Source organism: Montipora capricornis, chromosome 9, assembly GCF_036669925.1.
Source record: "Montipora capricornis isolate CH-2021 chromosome 9, ASM3666992v2, whole genome shotgun sequence".
Lineage (NCBI taxonomy): Eukaryota > Metazoa > Cnidaria > Anthozoa > Scleractinia > Acroporidae > Montipora > Montipora capricornis.
This window is the reverse complement of record NC_090891.1, coordinates 35253587-35273586: the sequence shown is the minus strand read 5'-3', so window position 1 is coordinate 35273586 and position 20000 is coordinate 35253587. Positions and strand designations below refer to the sequence as shown.

At 39.1% G+C, this 20000-nt stretch overlaps 3 protein-coding genes across 3 annotated transcripts in view; 2 read left to right on the top strand and 1 right to left on the bottom strand.

Annotated features, from left to right (window-relative positions):
* Nucleotides 1–516, bottom strand: part of LOC138015631 (dnaJ homolog subfamily B member 9-like) — a 4964-nt gene extending 4448 nt beyond the window's left edge. The window contains exon 1 of the mRNA XM_068862717.1: nt 123–516. Within this exon, the coding sequence (XP_068718818.1) occupies nt 123–342 (220 nt within the window). The 5' untranslated portion in view covers nt 343–516. The remainder of the gene's footprint in view (nt 1–122) is intronic.
* A 101-nt stretch (nt 517–617) lies between these two features.
* On the top strand, nt 618–15757 carry LOC138015648 (protein cereblon-like). The gene is made up of 12 exons (XM_068862735.1): nt 618–735; nt 2386–2462; nt 3320–3460; nt 4506–4567; nt 5004–5162; nt 6170–6347; nt 6982–7035; nt 8747–8831; nt 10031–10146; nt 10527–10588; nt 11262–11393; nt 13827–15757. Exons 1-12 carry the CDS (start codon nt 627–629, stop codon nt 14011–14013), a joined length of 1362 nt encoding a protein of 453 aa, XP_068718836.1. The 5' UTR covers nt 618–626; the 3' UTR covers nt 14014–15757.
* A 1787-nt stretch (nt 15758–17544) lies between these two features.
* Nucleotides 17545–20000, top strand: part of LOC138015920 (uncharacterized) — a 19171-nt gene continuing 16715 nt past the window's right edge. Inside the window, exon 1 of the mRNA XM_068863047.1 lies at nt 17545–17768. The gene's annotated coding sequence lies outside the window, so the exon portion shown is untranslated. The remainder of the gene's footprint in view (nt 17769–20000) is intronic.

Genomic DNA, 20000 nt, shown 5'->3' with positions numbered 1-20000 from the left:
AATAGTTCCCTGAGCCTTGGATAGAGTGAACATAGGCTACATGTACCTCAACGTAGACAAGACAAACTCAACTTCTTCGCGTTGGTCATTTACTATGTTCTCTCTAGATGTTGCCAACCTACCTTCCGCGATTTCGCGAAATTTAGCCTCTGCATCTTTTTGCTTATTTTTATCAGGATGGTACTTCATGGCAAGCTTTCGAAAAGCCTTTTTGATCTGTCTGTCGTTCGCATCCCTCGAAACACCCAAAATCTTGTAATAGTCCTTCGCAAGTGCCAAATCGATGTTCGCGAATACGCTAAAAGCTGCAGTCACAAGCAAAACGAGATTGTCACAATTCATTGTCTTTCACGCTTCAAGATTGAGTTTTAGGAACTCAGTGCACAGGCAAGTAATAATAAATATGTAAAAGTGAAGAGCTTGGAATCGCTGGAGTTTTTCACTAAAATTGCTATTACAAAATTGACCGGTTCGTGGCTCCACGAAGTGAAAACTGCAACGTTAGCTACGAAGCGTTTTCTGATTGGTTAGTTTATCTGCATGACGTTTCACTTCCTCTCTGACAGGACCTCTGACAGTTTGTATTTCCCACAAATCCTTGGCGTCGTTTTACGATCAAAACAAATATGGCGGACGAGTCATCGGACGAAGATATTGACGTACAGAATGGATACGATGGAGAATTGGACATTTTCCTTCCTGACGGTTCAGTGTCGGATACTAGTGATTCTGCAGGTAATGCTTCCTCGAAGAATGATGCAAAAGCTCATTTAGGAATGATATTACAGTGATGTTTTGCTTGCTTATGAATACTACATGTTGCACAGCTGTTTAGCTGCATGTACTTCCAAGATTCTAATCCTTGTTTACAAGAGCATCTGGCATTGGAGCCCTGAAGCGCTGCCGGCCTTTTGTTTCTCAGACTACGCTGCAGTCTATTTACAACGCCTTGATTCAACCTCATATTTTTTTATTACTGCAGTGAGGTTTGGGGGCATTGGGACATTCCATTTTTTATCCGCACCCCTATGGAAGGCATTTTTTGAAATGTCAAGAAGGACCCTGTCGGAATCTGGATTTTCTGCTCCAGTTTAGGGGGTTGGAATTGGGAGTCTTTGTTCTATACAAAAACGGGCCTGTCGGAATCAAGCTTCAGAGTAAAAGGAGCCTGTCGGAATCTAACTTCAGAGGTGAAAGGTGTAAGAAACAGCAACTGCGTATTTGAGAATTACGAATCAAGATTTATTCGAGTTCCATCTAGTCGAGCGACGTTTACAACACGAGGCTGGAACGCTTAAGCACATGCTACAGGTGCGATCACGTGTAAAACAGATTTGATTGGTTAAATTAACAATAACAGAAACATGTGGTTAAATATCAAAGTAACGCAACTTGTCACAAAAGGGACCTGTCGGAATCTGATTTCAGAGCAAAAGGGACCTGTCGGAAAAATGCCTTCCATACGGGGGGGGGGGGGGGGGAAGGGGATAAAAAATGCAATGTCCCATTGTGGCACTACTTTGGCAAATATGCTCCAAATATTGCAAAACTTTCTAGTTGCGATTCTAGTTCTGGCCCCTTATTTGGACAGCTAGACTGGAAAAGGTTAATTAGATAATAAGCAACGTCAAATTCAAGTGGCCGTGGTCTATAAGTCGCTACACGGCGTTGCTCCTAATTACATGTATCTTAGCTCTCTTTTCAGTCAAAGAAATATCTCTTATAATTTGAGGGACAACAAGAACAAACTGGTCATTCCACTGCCCCGCACTAACTTCCTTAAAAACAGTTTGAGGTACAATGGTGCTGTCATCTGGAATAACCTTTCCCTGGAACTGCGGCAAGTGGAAACTATCAATAGCTTTCAAAGGGGCTGTCACAATTTTTTTGCCTGACCATTTATACACAGGATTCCTGTAAAGCAGGTTTATTAATTTCTTCAGGGGTGGGGATAATTTTTACACACCTAATATTTTAGCTTTATTTTAGAGGGGATTTTGATACTTTTAGATAGATATACAGAGCTTGTAGTGTTGTTATTTGTGATGAATTCACCGTGTCTAAATAAAGTTATTACTTACTTACTTACAAATGTATTTGCTCGCGTGTATAAATAAAAATAGACTCAATGGTACGTTAACAATAAAAATATAATAACAAGATTAATCCACACGAACAGGGTTTGCTATTGAGACAGTTTACAAATCCAGAACGTTTTTGGATATAACATGGATGTCTTTTTTCCCCAAAAGAAGAACAGACTCAGGCCTTGAATTAGTGGCTCCGAGGCAGATAATCATGCACTAACTTAATTACTACACTAGTAGAATAAAGTTTCAGTATTGTATCAGTATCATTGGTTTGTTTGCATGTTCCCATTTTCAGCTGAAATCGTTCAAGATAGTGGTAGTGAGGATAGTGACACCATGAACTTTGACCCCTCACTTCCTGCACAGCATCAGGTGAAGCACTAAACTTAAGCGACTTTATTACATGTACTTCAGAAAATTTGTAAGTCTTTCAAATGCTCTATAAAATACATGTAGATAAAATAATTAATTGTATTGTGCATAATGCATAGTAATATTTACATTGAGAATGGCCTTATTAATAGATGGTTTTCACATTTACAGTGACATCATCAAATTCTAAAATCAAAACCGCAAGGTGTTTTGAATTTTTATCTTTCGGAGGTTGAAGATGACCTAGAAATAAATTTCAAGTTTCCAGTTCCATAACATGACTTTCTTTTTTTAAAAATACAGCATTTTGTATTTCCGAATATTTTTCAACATGTGTGACACCATGATTATACAAAGTTATTTGGTTGAAGAAAATGTCTATGCCTATGCATCTCAGTTCTTTGAGCATTTCAAGTACACCACCCTGTACATTAGGAGATGTATTTTATCTCATGAACGAAAAGTAAGTGCTTTCTTTGCTACGTGAATTCCAGATTTTTGTATCGATTTCTGGCTGTGATATTGGTGCACAACGGTGGTGCACCAAGATGGCAGCTCCATACAAAACTCTATAAAGTTGCGTGAAATGCTGCGACAAATATTACTCAGAAACAAATCTCCTACCGCACAGACCTGAGAATTGGTGAGGTGATTTATAAATATATGTGTCTCTTACAACATTCCAAATTTTTTCGCTTATTTCATTGAACGGTTTCATTTTTTTGTGTGTGACAGTGAAAATGATCTATAGCCAACAGTTCATATCAAGCTGTGTATTGAATCCAATTTAGAATACAACTGTTGTAGATTTGCTCTATTTAAGCAAGTGTGTTGTTATTGTTTTCACACTGTAACAGTATCTTGGTGATGAGATGGATGAGTTTAGCGGTCGTACGTATCATGAACCTGGGTCACACGTCAATCTTCCACTGTTGATGATGCCTGACTTAGTTCTGGTCCCTGGTCAAACCCTACCTCTTCATTTGTTTCGTCCACAGGTTAGAAGATGATTTTAATCTATCCATAGACTGTAATATTAGGATATGAGAGCCTTAAGGAGGGTGATAGCTCTCTGCTTCCACCAATGCAATGTGGCCCAGGTTTGATTCCTGGACTCATACTGAGTTTGTTGGTAATCTCTACTCTGCTTCTGAGTCTAGGTTTTTCTCTGGGTACTCCAGTTTTCATAATGAAGGCTTTGGACAGACATTACTGGTACTAGAGTTCACTAGAGTCTACATTGTAGAGTTTTGATCATATGCAACATGACTTCTACAGTCTTTTAATATATATATATATATATATATATATATATATATATATATAAGAGTTCACTTATTATAAACTTTTAGTTTTACGAATTCGAAAATGATGAACAAGTCATCGAAATGTCATTCAAAAGTTTTATTGCTGATTTTTATTGATTATTTCTTAAATGTGTACTCCAGTTTTCCACTCTCAAATTATTGTTTTGGGACTTTTGTTTGAAAATAGAGCTTGTATTTATCAGTACTGTAGTTAATAGTTGAAAAAACATTTTCAACTTTTAACCACTTTTAATCCTGCCCAGTATTTCCCTACTACAGACAGCAACGTTATCCCTCTTGAGTTCTTGCATTCCTTAAGATAACCTTTTTTCTGGCAGTTTAACAACAAGTCCCTGTTTCCAAGCCTCAGGAATCCTTTCATGGTTCCATAGTTTTGTCATCAATTGAATATGTATTTTCTCTGCTGAAAATTCTATGTTGGCTTTCAGCAACTCAGCTGTAATTGAGTCAATCCCTGGGGCTATTGCCATTTTAAAGTCCCTATATGGTTTCCTTAACTTCACCTAACGTTGGCTCACTGACTGAAATCTCCTCAATTATTTCATGGAACTCGAATCCACAGTCTTCTTCACTAGTTATTGGGTTTTCTGGTTCTTCTCTATTAAGCACTTCTTTAAAGTGCTCTGTCCATCTCGACTGCACTTCATCTTTTCCACTTTTAATAGGAGGTTTCCATTTTTGTCTAACACTCAAATTTGATTTGATTTCATTGCAGATTGTATCAATGATCAAGAATATCATAGAAAAAGACAGGACATTTGGGTTAGTAAATTCAAGGTAAGTTGGTCAGTAGACAGACCGGAAGTTACTCTATAAACAGGACTGAGCTTTTTTTTTGTATCACTATGGGACGATAAGCCCCTATGGTCCCATCACAAATTACAGTGTTTCTTTTATTGCCAGAAACCATTCTTCCTTTCTGTTCTTCCTTCCTTTCATTCTTTTAGCCCTATCATTTAAATTCACTTTGAAGTGCCAAATATGAGTAGGGCAGGTGTCTGTTGACAATTTGTTTAGATATTAGTAACTAAAGGTACTTTTTACTTATGAGTAGATTGATCACAAAGCAACATTATTTCACCTGTTACGGCCATATGCAAGAGTCCATCAGGTGTAAACTTAAGATGTGTCCCAAATAAAGTTATTTTAAGTGCAGCTGTGGAGTGTAGGAAAGACCTGTCACCACATTTACTTTTTTGATATTATTCTTCAGAAATAGTGGCAATCAGAGCCAGCTTTTAGCAGCCATTGGTACAACTGTTGAGATATTTTCCATGAAAGAAGAAACTGATAGTGGTATTTGCACTTTGAGAATCAAAGCTACAGGGAGGCAAAGGTTTAAAATTAAAGAGCTGAGGAGACAAGTTGATGGGTCAGTATAATCATACATGGATTTTCATTTCTTTAGAGAGGCTTAAAAACACTTTGTGTTTAGATTGTACTGTTCTGGAAAAATAGTCACACCTGCCTGACAAAAGTTATTTCGATAATAAATTACTATTTGTATTAAAGTAATGTTATTATTGACTTGAATAACACCCACACCCAGAACACTAACCTCATAAATTGAATTTCCAGTGACCCCTTTCTGAAGAAGGGGAACAAGTAGCTTGACTTGTACCAAATTGCCAAAGGTTCATCCCAACTAGATCTGCCTTCAGTTTACAGGTTTATCACAAACCTACAAAATGACCACTCCCAGATCAGTTGATAGCTCAGTAATTAACAGTTATTGTTAATTTAAGCATATTATTCTACAAGGGAATGCTGGATATGAAGTGATAGATAAATATGAACCTTGTTGGTTGTAAAAAGTTTAAGAAAAGTAAATTATTTGTCTATAGTGGAATTGCACTTAGCTATTAAGCTAGTTCACAGGCACCCCACTTTTAATATTAATCTGAAAGAAACAATTCAAACTTAACAGAAACATGATTAGGAACCCCGACTGGCAGGAGGCAACCAGTTGCCAATTTACAACGAGTGGTAGAGTTGAATCTGGGACAACCGGCAACAAACCCAAACCAGAGGTTAGAACGGGACTGGAACCCAGAACGACTGCATGCAAACCAAATGCAAAATCGCTGGACCACGCCACCTCCTCAATCATTTTATACCCAGCAAACCATTTTTTTCGGAGAGCTGCAAAAACGTCTTCAGCTTGCTTTAAAAAAATAAGTGCTTGAAAATAATAGGCCCCCCGGGGGGCTTAATAGAGGATTTACGGTATATGAACTGATGACCTGTGTCGGAGTGCTGAGTGACATTAGGTGACGTGTTAATGTTGGTTCACTTTTAAGTTTTGGTCCAAAGGACAAAATACCAATTTAGTCATGGTACTGAGGCATGTTGTTCCCTTCTGTTCTTGTCTGACTACAGAATCCTGCGAGCCACAGTCCATGTGTTACCTGAAATCACCCTTCCCTCCCACCCTGAAGGCTCTTTCTGGTCCTGTTATCACAAGTTTGGTTGCCAAGCAACCACAAGTGGCATGCTTGAAAAACCTTACCAGATCTCCACAGGCAAAAACAGGCTGGGGAAAACTAAGCACAAGAAGGTAGGGTTCTAACATTTCACAAGCTTTGGCAGAAGTGAGCTTTTGCTATTGCGCGTACGTTCTGGGCATCTTGAGACACTCTGGTGTCCTGTGGATGATGCTTACCAACACACGGGTATTTTTGCATGGTTTAAAACTATGCGGAGAAAGCAGAACTTAGCAAGTGCTCTTGCTATCCAAAAAGAAAATTGGGGATAACCATGCATTTTTCAGAGATAATTAAGCTTCAATTTGGAAAGGAATGGGCTACATTGCTTTGTAATTCACAGCTTTTTACAAATATTGTTGATTAATTATCTTTGAAAAATATGTGATTACCCGCAATTTTCTTTTATGATTTCAATAACACTGTCTTGTTGAGATCTGCTTTCCCCACACATCCAGTAAACTGCACAAAAATACCTTTGAATTAGTAGGCACCATCCTTAATGAACAACCAAACTCAAATTCCAAGAGGGCAACCTTTGAAGTATTACAGTAAAAACAAATGGTTCAGGTCAGCACTCATACACAATCTTATGCAGGGGCCGGGGCCTTGGCAAAACCTGCAAGTTGATAACCTTAGGTAACCCTAAAGCTCATCATTTTTTTATTTTAAACACTACAGCCCTAATAAGAGTGGCTCTCTTTACAGGTACCCATTAGTCTCAGTTCCTGGCCAAGATGGGTTTATGAACAATACAACCCAGTAAGTCAAAGCATCTTCATCTTATTTACCAGGCGAGCAGGATTAGCATTACACTTGTAACCATTCACAGGCAAATTAAACCTTAAATCCAGAGTGGTATTTTTCTAATAACGCACACAAAAAGAAAACAGAAAACAAAACAGTAGAGTGGAGTAGATATTTTTTTGTGCATGGTATCTGCATCATATTAACTCTTCCCTTATGAACTACACCAATCTTCCTAGCTGCACATAAAAAAGGATAATTAACAATTATTCTACGAGGGCGGGCTGGATATGAAGTGATAGATAACCAACAAGGCGTGTAGCGCCAAGTTGGTTTTAATTATTTTATACCCAGCAATTCTTCCATGTTAATTAATTTTATCTGCCTCGGTCAATTCCGGTCCAAAACGGCTTTTGTCGGCCATTTCTTCTCAGAGCTGCAAAAATGTTTTCAGCTCCCTTTATTGCTGACGCCTTCCTTGACCATATTAGGTACAGCAGGTATATGAACTGATAACCTGTGTCCGGCAATCCGATGAAAATGCTGGAAATCTGATATCTGTAGTTCCGTTTTTAGTGAAGGTTATTATCCAGACCGTGTTTGAAGGTCCCTAAAACTTTAGGAAAGACTCTGACGACCCAATTTTGTCAAAATCTTCCAGAGAAGTTGCTTGCTGCAATTCCTTTAGCTTCCTCTTCTTTTTCTCAACCTTTTAAAGTGCGTCATAGGACATATGCCTCTCCCATAGTTTCCCAAATTTGCCGATTTTGTGTTGCTCTCATCCAATGGTTGAATTTGTCAAGATCATCGCGCCATCAGGTGTTTGGGTGCCCGCGGTTTCTTGTCAGCTGTCTCGTGTGGCCTCGAGGTGTTCACTGTCAGAGTGACTGTTATCAGTTCGTCTCATGACGTGACCAGCCCAGTTCAATTTCAGTCTGCTTGTTGCCTGCAAGATGGATGTCTCGAACTTTCGTTTGTTCTCGTCTTTCTGTCTCACCATGTAGCCTGCAAGCAGGCTCTTCCGTTGAAAATGGCGCGCGGTCGAAATATCCTCTTCCGTTGAAAATGGCGCGCGTTCGAAATATAAGGGCTTGGTAACTGATCGTAGACCTGACGTTTTAGTACAATGGACCTCTTTAGTTGGGCATTACGAATCTCGTATCCAACAAGGTCGAATAGCGATGTTTCTCCTGACGTCACCTATTGTTATTAATATGCCAACCAGAACCCAATTGGCTGTTGAAACAATGACTTCCGTTGTTCCTTGGTTGGCAAATTTGAATATCAAAAGAAATGTGACGTCAATGTTTGTAAACAAGAAATATCGCCATGGAATAATTGTTTTATTAAATTCTCAACCTTCGGTTTTATTTAAATTTTTAATTTTATTTAAGTTTATAACCGGAAAGTGATTCAAATCAAAACTTGAAATTTGGTGCATTTTTGCACAGCTCTTCCGGCAGCTGTATCCTCACATGTTACCAAGAAACTTACATGTCATGTTTCTCCAAGAAAGTTGCATTACCAGCGAAATCCTACTCGTCTGGACTTTTACAGCGTTCCATTATTTCCAGTTTTGGAAATAATGGAATAATTAGTTGTAGGCTCTAGGAAACCCTCAAGTTGTGTGTTGCTTATGTGGCGGGTCGTAGAGTGATGGGTGGTTGGACATGTACTTTTAGTAGTATTCATTCTATCCTTTTCTTCTTGTCTTGTTTCATTTTAGTACGTACTGATTGAGTTAATAAAGAGAGAATTAAAAAGTTGGAGTGAGACACTTCGTCTTGAGAATGTTCCTAATTCACCAACAGGTATTGATCATGAAAGGTGGAAGTGATCCTCGCACTAACTTAGATGTCAGCGGTGCAATGCTCTAGAGCAACTGCACTGGAATCCCAGAGGTCAAATGGGTTCAAATCCCTTTGAGGCCACCTGCTGCAGTTTTTAGGTGTCTATAAGAGAACTTTTTTTTGCAGTAAGGTCGTGTTCTATTGGTAAACCTCAACCGTTTCAACCGCAACTGGTTTCGGTTGAAGCGGTTGAGGTTTCCCAATAGAACACTTTCCCAACCGTTTTCGGTTGAAACGCGGTAACTCCCGGTTGGGAATAGTCATAAATCTGTCACACGTTCTAGGTTGTTTACAATTCATTTGATAAACAATTTAGGTCGTGTTATATTGGGATCAACCGTTTTTAGTTGGTTGATTTGGTTGGGTTTTTTTGTGTTCTATTGGGAAAAAAAACCGGTTTCGGTTGGTTTGGTTGATCAACTTTTTCAACCGGCATCAAACTAGGTTGAAATGGTAGAAAAGCATTGGCAGCATGCAACCGCTGTCGTTTACGCGGGCCATTTAAAGTCGGCCGCGGGCTCCTGCCGTGTTGCTTTCAGACCTCAACTTGTCAACGCCGAGAAGTCTGGTAGTGCGTGCGGGGCAACGTCGGCAACTAAACTAGTCAAACCGGTTCTCTACTGTACAATAACGAGGTGTACAAGTATCTAACTGTATAATATCGTGCAATATTTGTACTCGTTTCCGGTGCGTTTTTTGTACAAAAACTAATACAGTTGGATAATAAATGTAATATATTTCATTCTGGTATTGATCATGATCTTGCATAATTCAGTTTTGAACGGACGGGTCCTACGGTTTTGTCAATTATACTGATGATTGATGCACAAATTTATGTTTTATGACTCCCAGCAAATTGCAGCTACCTCTTAAAGAAACATTTCCGTATTTTGTGTGGTTTCCTATGTACACCCGTGGAGGAGCGAGTGATAAGCGTAGTTTTTCCGCTGATACCACTACACAAACTGCTTTGAGGTCAAATTAAAAAATAACAGGAAAGCAAGGAGTGAGACCTATTCCCCTTACTAGCTCGGCCGTGGAACAAATGAAGGGCATGAAATATAACAGAATTTTCGACTTGCAAAGGAGGGAACTAGACTGACTTGTTAGGAGTTTTTGTATGATACACGATGATCGAGTGGAGATCGTTCTGATTTCAGAATTTTCTTTCTGGGTCGCTGCCAATATGCCTCTAGACGATAACCTCAGACTTCAAATACTCTGCATCAATTGCCCCACCCAGAGATTGAGACGAGAGCTCGACATCGTAAGAAAGGTATTAAGAAAATAACGTGATGCTTTTTACAAAGATGTAAAAGTCACTGTCTCGTTTCTTTATCGCTTTTTGTCCAGAAAACTTCCCATGTAGATTTTAATAACGAAGGTATTTTCGACTAACACAATGCATCCAAGTACTGTTTTAAAGCGAGAACGAGAATTCAGATCTTTGACAGTTCAATTAAAAAAAATCATTCTCGTTGTCTCGTGTATTGCGAGTTTCATTGGTGAGACTTGTAAATATCGCTTTTGGCTTAGTTCTGAGCAATTCCCTCACATCATTTTAGTATAATTCAGTTTGGAACATGATTGTATGGAATACACCCCAAACTCACTCCCCTTCACTTACGTCTTCGTTGTCGTTATCCTTCTGTGCAGTGTAGTGTCTTTTGTTGCATGGAGTGCGACACAAGGATTGTGGAAAAAAGCGATTTATTCAGGTGAGTTACTTCTTTTGTTTTGTTTAAAAGTTGTCTTGAGGCAAACGCCCCTCAGTATTGGGTTTAGTAATTTATGCCTATTACCACCAGATACAGAACATAGAACATTCGATACAATAATTAGCCAGACTTCGAAGCAGAGGCAATGGCGCAAAAAACGCGGGAAAATAGTTGAAACTAGTTGCATTCAAACGAGCTTTTGCTCATTTGTGGGTAAATAAAGTTACTTGCTTGCTTTCTTTGTAATGCTTGCTTGCTTGCTTGTTTTGTTCAATCACAAAGCGAAGTAACAGTTAAAAAAAGGAAATCTAGAAACGTAGCCAACAAGAAGCATTTTTGTTAAAAAAAGAATCCGTGTTCGTTTTCAGAATGGTAGTTGCTTCAAGGGAAAAGTGGAAAAAAATACGTTTCAGTCGGGCTACCTTTCCATTACAAACTCTGTTTTTAAAATACTGCCGGTTAAAATCCCGATTTTACCTCGGCGACTGGATCTGTTCTCAGCTGTTCTGCATGATTTCAGCTTCCTCATGCTTTTCATTACCTAACTGGTCAGTTAACTTTCTAAATCATACTTTTACTGGGTGGGCAATTTTTCTTTTTGTGATAAATACTTCTGGTCCACCTCTCAGAATTCCCGTCTGTGATATTTATGTTATTTTACATCTTCTTACAGCATGTCAGTAGATGGTCCGCTTGGTGCATATGTCAATCCAAATGGCTGGGTTCATGAGACGCTTACTTTTTATCGCGCTACAAGTATTAGATTGAGAGGAAGACCCACTGCTGAGAATAGCTGGTTCCCTGGGTAAGTCACTTGTCAAATTAGTTGATTACATTTCTTGAATTTTGTACGTACGCTTACTTTCGAATATCCTCTCAAAATCGCAGTACTTGTTTTTGTCGTTGTTTCGTTTTTTTTTTTCCCTGTGGCTGAAGTTACGTTATCCGTTATCTGCGTCACGTTGTTTCCCGAGAAAGGAGAGAGGACTTAATCGAATGGTGCATCAAGGTCACGGGAGATGCTTTCTCGTTCCCAGATCCCATCGTTTCTCGTAGGCGGCTGGGCGTTTGAACAAGAAAACGAAGGGCTCTGGAGAGATAGGACAGATTATAGGACTTCCCGCGGAGTTCATATGAGTCGTCAATAGAACTAAACATGGCGGTGCATTGAAGAATTACATTCGAAGAGTCTCGAAGAGATAAGTTTGGCATTCCGATCATTTTACCGACCGGTTTCGCGCCAGCGCGCCACACCAGTCATATTTACTTCCGGTTCAAAATTTTAAAGTGGTACTATGACGAAAATCACATCTTTCCTATCCAAGCTATTTTGAAACATAAACAAGTAGTCTGCGTGAGAAGAAAAAACGCTGTTTACTTTTTTTAAAAATCTCTTTTCGTTCCAGAGATTTTTTAGATATGCAAAATAGCCAAGTGATGACGTCATACACTCAACCAAATTTTGCTCAAATATGATAAAAAGAGATACCTCAGCCAATTTGTATCAGAAATGTTTGATTTTTTGCAGTAAGATTCAACTAAATGTTCTCCACAATGTTAACAGTTCTGTTACCATGGCATCATACTGGGTTCCAGACCTCTCCCATATTAAATGCTTTTGTGGCCACCTTTGGCGGTCCATTTTGATATTTGCTAACAGCACTTCATATGCATGATCCAGCAAGCATATAAATATGTTAGCTCAAGTTTGTGGCCTTGTTTTAACATTTTTCAAGCTGAAAATCACTAACATATTGAAATCAAGTGGGTGGGGACTGGAAAAGAGTTAGTTGCCATGGGAACAGAATTTTTTATAGCCATAGGTGTGTTTCCTGTAGAACTATTAGACTACCAAGTTTCAATGGTCTGCGCTGCAAATTGGCCAAGGTAGCTCTATTTATATAGTCAATATAATATTGGGTTGATTGTATGACGTCATCAGTAATCTCATTTGCATATTTTACCCATTTTTCAAACTTAAATATCTCCGGAACTAATGAAAATATTTGCAAACGGTAAGTGGCGTTTTTGTTCTTTCATGGAATTCCATGTAATACACTCAAAAAATCAAGGGGTAAAAATTTGATCATAGTACCACTTTACCAAGCTAACCAGCGAAAAAATTTGAATTTCTAATGTGTCTCCGGAGCTTTTCGTGCTTTAAGTGATGCATACAAATGGAAGAAAAGGAAAAATGTATGTTATAGATACCTCGACCTTTTAGCAACAGGTCTCCTTTTATGACCCGAAAGCCGCCTCCCTTGATAGGACGCACCATGCCGCATGCGCTTAAGGTGGCTGGAACCAGTTTCACCACTTTTAGAGACCTTCTTATTAGATGGGTTATAACTACTATACTGTATCACGTAACAGCAATGTTATGGTACCACATCAAACACCAATTATTGCTTAACAAAATGCGCTCACTATTTTGACGTAAAAAGGTTGCCATGGCAACATGAAAGCTCTCCAAAAACACCCTCTATTCGTCTTTACTTGCTTATATCTCAAAAATGAACTCGGTGACTCCCATTATTTATTGTAGATTAGTAATTAGCAATTTGAGATAAAAGTATCAGCAAAGTTTAAAAAAATTCTTGGGAGCCAATTCAGAGCTACCTTAATTTTTCGAAAATTTTAAGGTAGCCCTGAATTGGCTCCCAAGAATTTTTTTTAACTTTGCAGATAGTCCTATCTCAAATTGCTAATTACTATTTTACAATAAAAAATGGGGGTCACCGAGTTCGTTTTTACGATATAAGCAAGTAAAGACGAAATATAGGGTGTTTTTGCTGAGCTTTCATGTTGCCATGGCAACCTTTTACGTCAAAATAGTGAGCGCATTTTGTTAAGTGATAATTGGTGTTTGGTATGGTACCATAAGATTTCTTTTACGTGATACAGTTTTGTAGTGACAACCCTTCTAATAAAAAGGTCCTTAAAACTAGTGAAACTGGTTCCAGCCACCTTAAGCGGAAGTCTCTCGCCATCTGATAAATCTGCCGAAAATTTAACCAAGCGCCTACTTTGAACACTATCTTCTCTCTCATTCGTGACAAAACACTCGTTTTTGAGGTGGGAAGTACAATGTGGGGAACCAAAATAAGGTCAAGGGAGAATGCTATATCACTGTAGATTCCGTAAGTCAAAGCAGCACTGACAATTTGAACAACTGAAAGTTGGATTGCGTGAGCTCGTATCGAGCATTTTTAAGTCGGAAATATTTCGACTTCTGCAGATACGCTTGGACCATAGCCGAGTGCGCGCAGTGTGGGAATCATCTGGGTTGGCGCTTTACAGCAGTCAAGAGAGGTTTGTCACCCAGTAAGTTTTGGGGCCTCACTCGAAAGTCACTTAGACCCACTTTGGCATATGAAGAGGAAACGCACAACAAAAGAGCACGCTCTCCACCCACTCCACTCTGAGAGTATCTCCTCCAGGCACGTGCTCATTTACTATACCCCTGGGAGTTTTCATACCTATCTTCAACATCACCCTTGTGGTGTACTGCGGTAAGAAGAGCTGTAGAGAGAGCCACGCTTACAGCACCGTAGCTTTCAAGAACAAGACTCATGACCGAATTAACCTTTCCCTCCGCTATACGGATCAGTTCAAAAAATATTAAGGCAACAAGATGTTGCTACGGGACCCGTTTTTAAACGCCTCCATGGAAAGGTGAGGCTAAGAAGCCAACCACGTCGTAAAGCAAAGGAACATTTCAGTGCGTGTATGACCTTGTGGACAAACGTGTGGCATAAATGAGGAGGACGAACAACGCTATCCTTAGAGAAGAAGCAAGCAGATGAAAGGTCCGGCTGGTTTCTCTTAGCGGTATAAATGCAGAAACTCTGATGTAGAATATATTCCCCATTCACAGTGATGTGTCTGAAAGTAATTGACTTGGTGCATAGCTTTAGTGTTGTAAAAAGTAAGCGCCAAAAGGAAAAATTGCATTTTACTTTCTTCAAGACAATATGAGATAAGAGAGCCCCAATCTATTTTTAGATCGCGCCCGTTCTGTGAAGATGACTTTGTATCTGTTGTTACCAAGACCGCGCGGTCCACTTTCACACCAAAAAAAAAATACTGACTTGGCAGTGCGCACTGTACATTTCTTTCTAAATCGTATAGGTTTGGAATGTAAACAAAAGTTTAATATGACTGCGTTGTGAGCTTCCTACTGTATTTATTTTATTGCATTTTAGATTCGCCACAGATAGAGTGACCGCCAAATTAAGTAGGTCCGGGTAATCATTGTGGGCTCAGTTGCTGTCGGGCAACAACTGCGGAATTGTATCCTGGTCGGGATACATTTGAATTTGATCAGGGCCACGTGGCAATGAATCAACCAATCACAGTGCTCGTTTTGTTGAGCGAAAGTCTAGGTATATAACAATGATAAATGTCTTCGTAAAGGATGAAACTTACATAACCGAGCGTTACTACTAAATTGGGAAGAGTGCAACTAGTCAAATTAAATTAAGGCACCTCAAATGAAATGTTGGTAGTTGAAGAAAGTGGAAAACAGGAGTAACCAGCGAAAAACCTCTCCTTCGCAGATTACAGAAATATTTCAGAAATCCTCTGGAAAATGAGACAACAGATTTAGCCCAAGGTCACCCTTTAGCTTTTCGACGGTTTGGAAAATGTACGCTCACTGCCCATCGGATCGGACCGACGATAATAGAGGATCTTGTGATTTTGTCTTTCCCGCAATTGCTCGCTGTTATACAGAGATGTCCCAGTTGCAGCGCCTTCATATATAACGTTTTTACTGTCGTCAAGCAATTATAATTTGCGGCAACTGTAAAACCTTTGATTTTATTTTCAATATCCAAGGACTTTTTACACACTACCTTGATATATCTGATTGTAAAATATTTCTGCTATGGTTATATCAAATAGGAAGTTTAAAATATGCATCACTAGGATTGTAGAAGTCGGCCAACATGAATCCATTAATCCGGAAAGTCCCCCCAAAAGGGAGTAATTCTAACTATGTTACTAAAACTGTGACATTGACAATGATTTGTTAATTTGTACGGTTAACCATGACTAGACAGCCTGCCTGCACGGCCATTTAAGGTTCAAGCCTACTGCTGAAAATATAAGCGAATAAGTAGTAAGTTGATACGTTATGAAGGCAATAAAAGGTTAAAATGCAAATAAGTTCACTTTCTCCAGTTTGTATTCGTGCTCAACAAAAAAGCGACCCTTTTTTTTTTCTTTTGGTCACATGACCGCATGGTTACGAAAATTCCGCTGGGTGCATGTGGGTGAGTGTAGCGCGTAAACTCTAACAGCCTTTGGCCCTCTCTCTTAACGACGTCTACCTCCTGTACGACCAAAATGAATTTAAGACTCAAAGCATTCAAACGTAGGAATAGTATTGTTGCCAAAAGGGCTTGTGTAGCCAGAAAGGAACTTTTTAGGTACTTCACTTTTCCCAACGCTGTGTTTCTTTTGATATCTTTTCGTATTTTCCGAAACCTGTAAATATCAATCGGAATCAATTTACGTCCTTCGGGCTAATTTGTTTTTTGCAATAGGAGACACGTGATTGAGCACTCCTATTTATCCAACGATATGGATCTTCAATACTTTCGTTTTATGATGAAGTGGACAAGTCGCACCTCTCTGTGTAATAATTTCATAATTCTCCCCTTTATAAAATAGGTCTGGGTTTTCAACACTTGATTCTCTTTCATTAAACATCGACCCGATCCACCGTGCGTGGGAAGATGAATGATCGACTATCAGTCCTTGAGAGTGGAAAAGGACTCGTCATGTTTGTTTGTTTCTTAATTTAAGACTTGCGCTGTCGCTTACAATACTACGTTTGGAGTTGAAAACAAGTGCTTTGGAGAACTTGACGAGCTTTTGAGAAATGCGCCCTGGCTATGAAATTGTGATTAAACACTGAAACTGGAAAAGAATTAAAAACTATTCCACTACCACTGCCACTTAAGGAGTCTTGAAAATAAAGCCTGAAAATATTCAGGCTTGTATGGGATTCGAACCCATGACCCCTGCGATACTGATGCAGTGCTCTTTAAACTGAGCTAATAAGCCAACTGGGAGCTGAAACTCCCACAAAAGCCTTAAAGTGCTACTATGATAAAAAAATCACTTCCTTTTTTTTCTTCAGATTTTGAAAGTGTGATTGCTTAACTGGCAAAATTCTGAACTTTGATTTTTATCCAAAGGCTGTTTACTGTGAGTGTAAATCTTGGATTTCACGGTCCGCCATTACTCAAGTTCAATACGAACCAATTCGACTTAACAAGGTTGGAACCAGGGAAAAGTGACTTCATTGACTCACTAGCTTAAAATTTGAGCGTGTAAACGTAGCTTATTATATAGGCAAAACACGAGTTTTGAAGTCTGAAAGCCCGAAACTCCCGTACTGCATATTAATTCCTCCGCGTACTCGAGCATTGCATTCTTGAACAATTGAGTCTTTGACGTCATTTTCTCCTCGATCCAGCTCTCTCATGATAAACAGGTATATTTTTGAAATCAAGGCTTAAAAGTTGGGTCACTTAGTGTTTAGTTGATATAGTTTCGAAATCCAAAAAAAAAAAAAAAAATGAAAAAATGACTTTTTGGTCATAGTATTACTTTAAGCTCCCTTTAATTATTGGCCAAATGCATTGTAACGTTACGTTCACCAGTACCAGTTCTATTTGTCCAACTGGTAAATGCAAAGTTAAGGAGCTATTGACGATTTTGGTCAATAATTATGTTTTTCATAGGGAATGTTCTTTTGGGACTAATCTGGTTATTCTTAAGTTTCCCGCAAACGAGGAAACAATGTTGCGGAAGCAAATGTTTCCCCGTTTGCGGCCCCAGGAAACATTTGTTGCGGCAGCAAAAATGTTTCTGAATTTGTTAAGACTGCATCTGCAAATAATTGTCTTAGTTTGAAACTCGAATTTTGACCCCAAAGCATGAATGAACTGAAGCCTGCGACACTTAGATGAATTCATTGTCATGAATACAAATCACAGTGAAACGTGTCTCAAAAGGTCTCTGGACCAATGAGATAGCTTGTCATGGAACAAACAAAAGACGCCCCGGCGGTGAAACGGATGCCACATACCCTACGCCGCCCTGTGATATTGCCCGATTAAGGTTGTTGGTCATAAGAGCTCTTCCTCGGTCCCCAAATTTTATAGCGGTAAGTACAATAGTCTTCTTTTTCCACCTGGTTAATGTAAAGTTGTACGTTGTGTTTGTCCAGGTGAATTTATATAAATTTCAACATCTCCGATCTAACGTAATTTTAATATTTCTCTACACTGTCTGTTGCAACTGATCACGACAATAACTATTTAGAGTTTGAAAGAGAGAGAGAGAGATAGAGAGAGAGAGTTTATTGACTATACCACATACAATATACAGGTGCAACTCTGTCCGCAAATAGCGAAAGCTAATCGAGCGGGACAGAGGTAAACTAACGACCTCAAAATGGCTGTTCTATCATTAGTTACTATGCAAATGAAACGCCATAAGACACATCTTTCCTCTTCTCAGCGATCGAATCCAGTAAGGAAGATAGCTGTGACTCGTTTTGCTGAGATGTGAACTATGCGCAAGGCACGTAGCGACAAACCAAACAAAGAATCCAAACTATTAAAAACTCTTTATTCACGACAGACCAAACCGCCAAAGATTCAATCAAGCTACATCACTAAGGCACAACATCTAGTAGCTGCTGTGAATTACCTCAAATCATAGAATCCGAATATTGCTAATAAAGATTCCTTAATTGAATGTTCAGTGGTGGCGTTTGTTAATCAAGTTAGCTGTGCCTAAGGCAGGTTTGACCCTTCTCTTCACATATTTTCGGTTTGTGCCTGATGTAGTGTGTTTACTTTCCCAGAGTCTTAATTATCGTCTGAAAATATAATGTGAACTGCATGTCATATTTTGATAGAGTTACGGAGTTAACATAGTGGATTCTAACGCTATAAATGGACGTGTGCTTGAATTCCGTTAAACGACGAATCATCGAGTCTCGACTAAAAATAGCTTTCTTCCACTTTCCATAGGCCTAACACAAAAGAGCGGAATCGTTTGTCATGTAAATAATGCGGAAACACAGATCCTTTACCACGATACACTGAGGGACAGGCCAAAATTTCGACGACGACGTAATGACACCTTAGAAGTAGCGTTTTCTATCGTTCCTAATCCTTTAATACGCTAGAAAACCAAACCAATTGAAATGAACACGTGTGAATGTACAGCGCACACTTCCTTAATTCTTTGTTTCCACTCGAAAACGCACTACGCGTGGAAGGTGTGTGAATCTACCTAAATAAAGTTGCTGAAGGAGCAAGTGTCGTCAATAAGACATTAAAAGTATTAATTAAGCCACCATTTGTCACACAAGAGTGGATATTCATTGCTTTCAAAGACTAGTCAATCCTTTTTGTTTTGAAAATTTGATGGATTGTCAGACAGCCGTGATTAATTCACATATCGACATTTCTAGTTGCATTTGAAAAGACTTGAACCTGCATCACCATGAATGAAAATAATGTGTGGACCTCGTCATTTTTATCTTTTAGCTGGTTTGCTCTTGTTACCGGGAGCCAGGATCGGAAAACGCCTCATTTCAACTTGCAACTACTAGTTCAATCAGTTGATTGTGAAAACCGCCTCTTTCCAACACCCCATTACTCGCAATATAAACCAACCTTCGATTCTTTAACTGAACAACCGAAAAACAGCTAATATGAAGTGCGGAAGGTGTCACTCCCATACCTACGGGTGCAAGCGAGTACATCTTTAAAGAGTCGCGAACGTCTCTTAACTCCGTCTTCATTTTAAAGTAGATTTGATCCAGAGCATTTTCTAATGATTCCACTATTCCATTCAGCGCTTCTGAAGGGATTACACTCAGGTCGATTGGGTCACTTTCGTTCCTGGAGCGAAGTTTAAGAGTCGTCTTTTAAAGATTTGCGCTTTCGCTTACAATATTACGTTTGGAGTTGAAAGCAAGTGCTTTGGAGAACTTAACGTTAAGCTTTTGAGAAATGCGGCCTGGTTAGGAAATTGTGATTAATCACTGAAACTGGAAAAGAATTAAAAACTATTCTACCACCACTGCCACTTAAGGAGTCTTGAAAATAAAGCCTGAAAATATTCAGGCTTGTACGGGATTCGAACCCATGACTCCTGTGGTACTGATGCAGTGCTCTATAAACTGAGCTAATAAAGCAACTGGGAGCTGAAGTCTGAAACTCCCGCAAAAGCCTTAAAGTGCCTCTATGACAAAAAAATGACTTCCTGTTTTTTCTTCAGATTTTGAAAGTGTGATTGCTTAACATTTGAGTGGCAAAATTCTGAACTTTGATTTTTATCCAAAGGCTGTTTACTTAGAGTGTAAATCTTGGATTTCACG

What these genes read in the sequence shown, in the direction of transcription:
- LOC138015648 (XM_068862735.1), top strand. Translation starts at nt 627, where the DNA reads ATGGCGGACGAGTCATCGGACGAAGATATTGACGTACAGAATGGATAC. An exon ending in CACTTCCTGCACAGCATCAG is followed by an intron (nt 2,463 to 3,319) that starts GTGAAGCACTAA and finishes ACACTGTAACAG; the next exon opens with TATCTTGGTGATGAGATGGA. An exon ending in TTTGGGTTAGTAAATTCAAG is followed by an intron (nt 4,568 to 5,003) that starts GTAAGTTGGTCA and finishes ATTATTCTTCAG; the next exon opens with AAATAGTGGCAATCAGAGCC.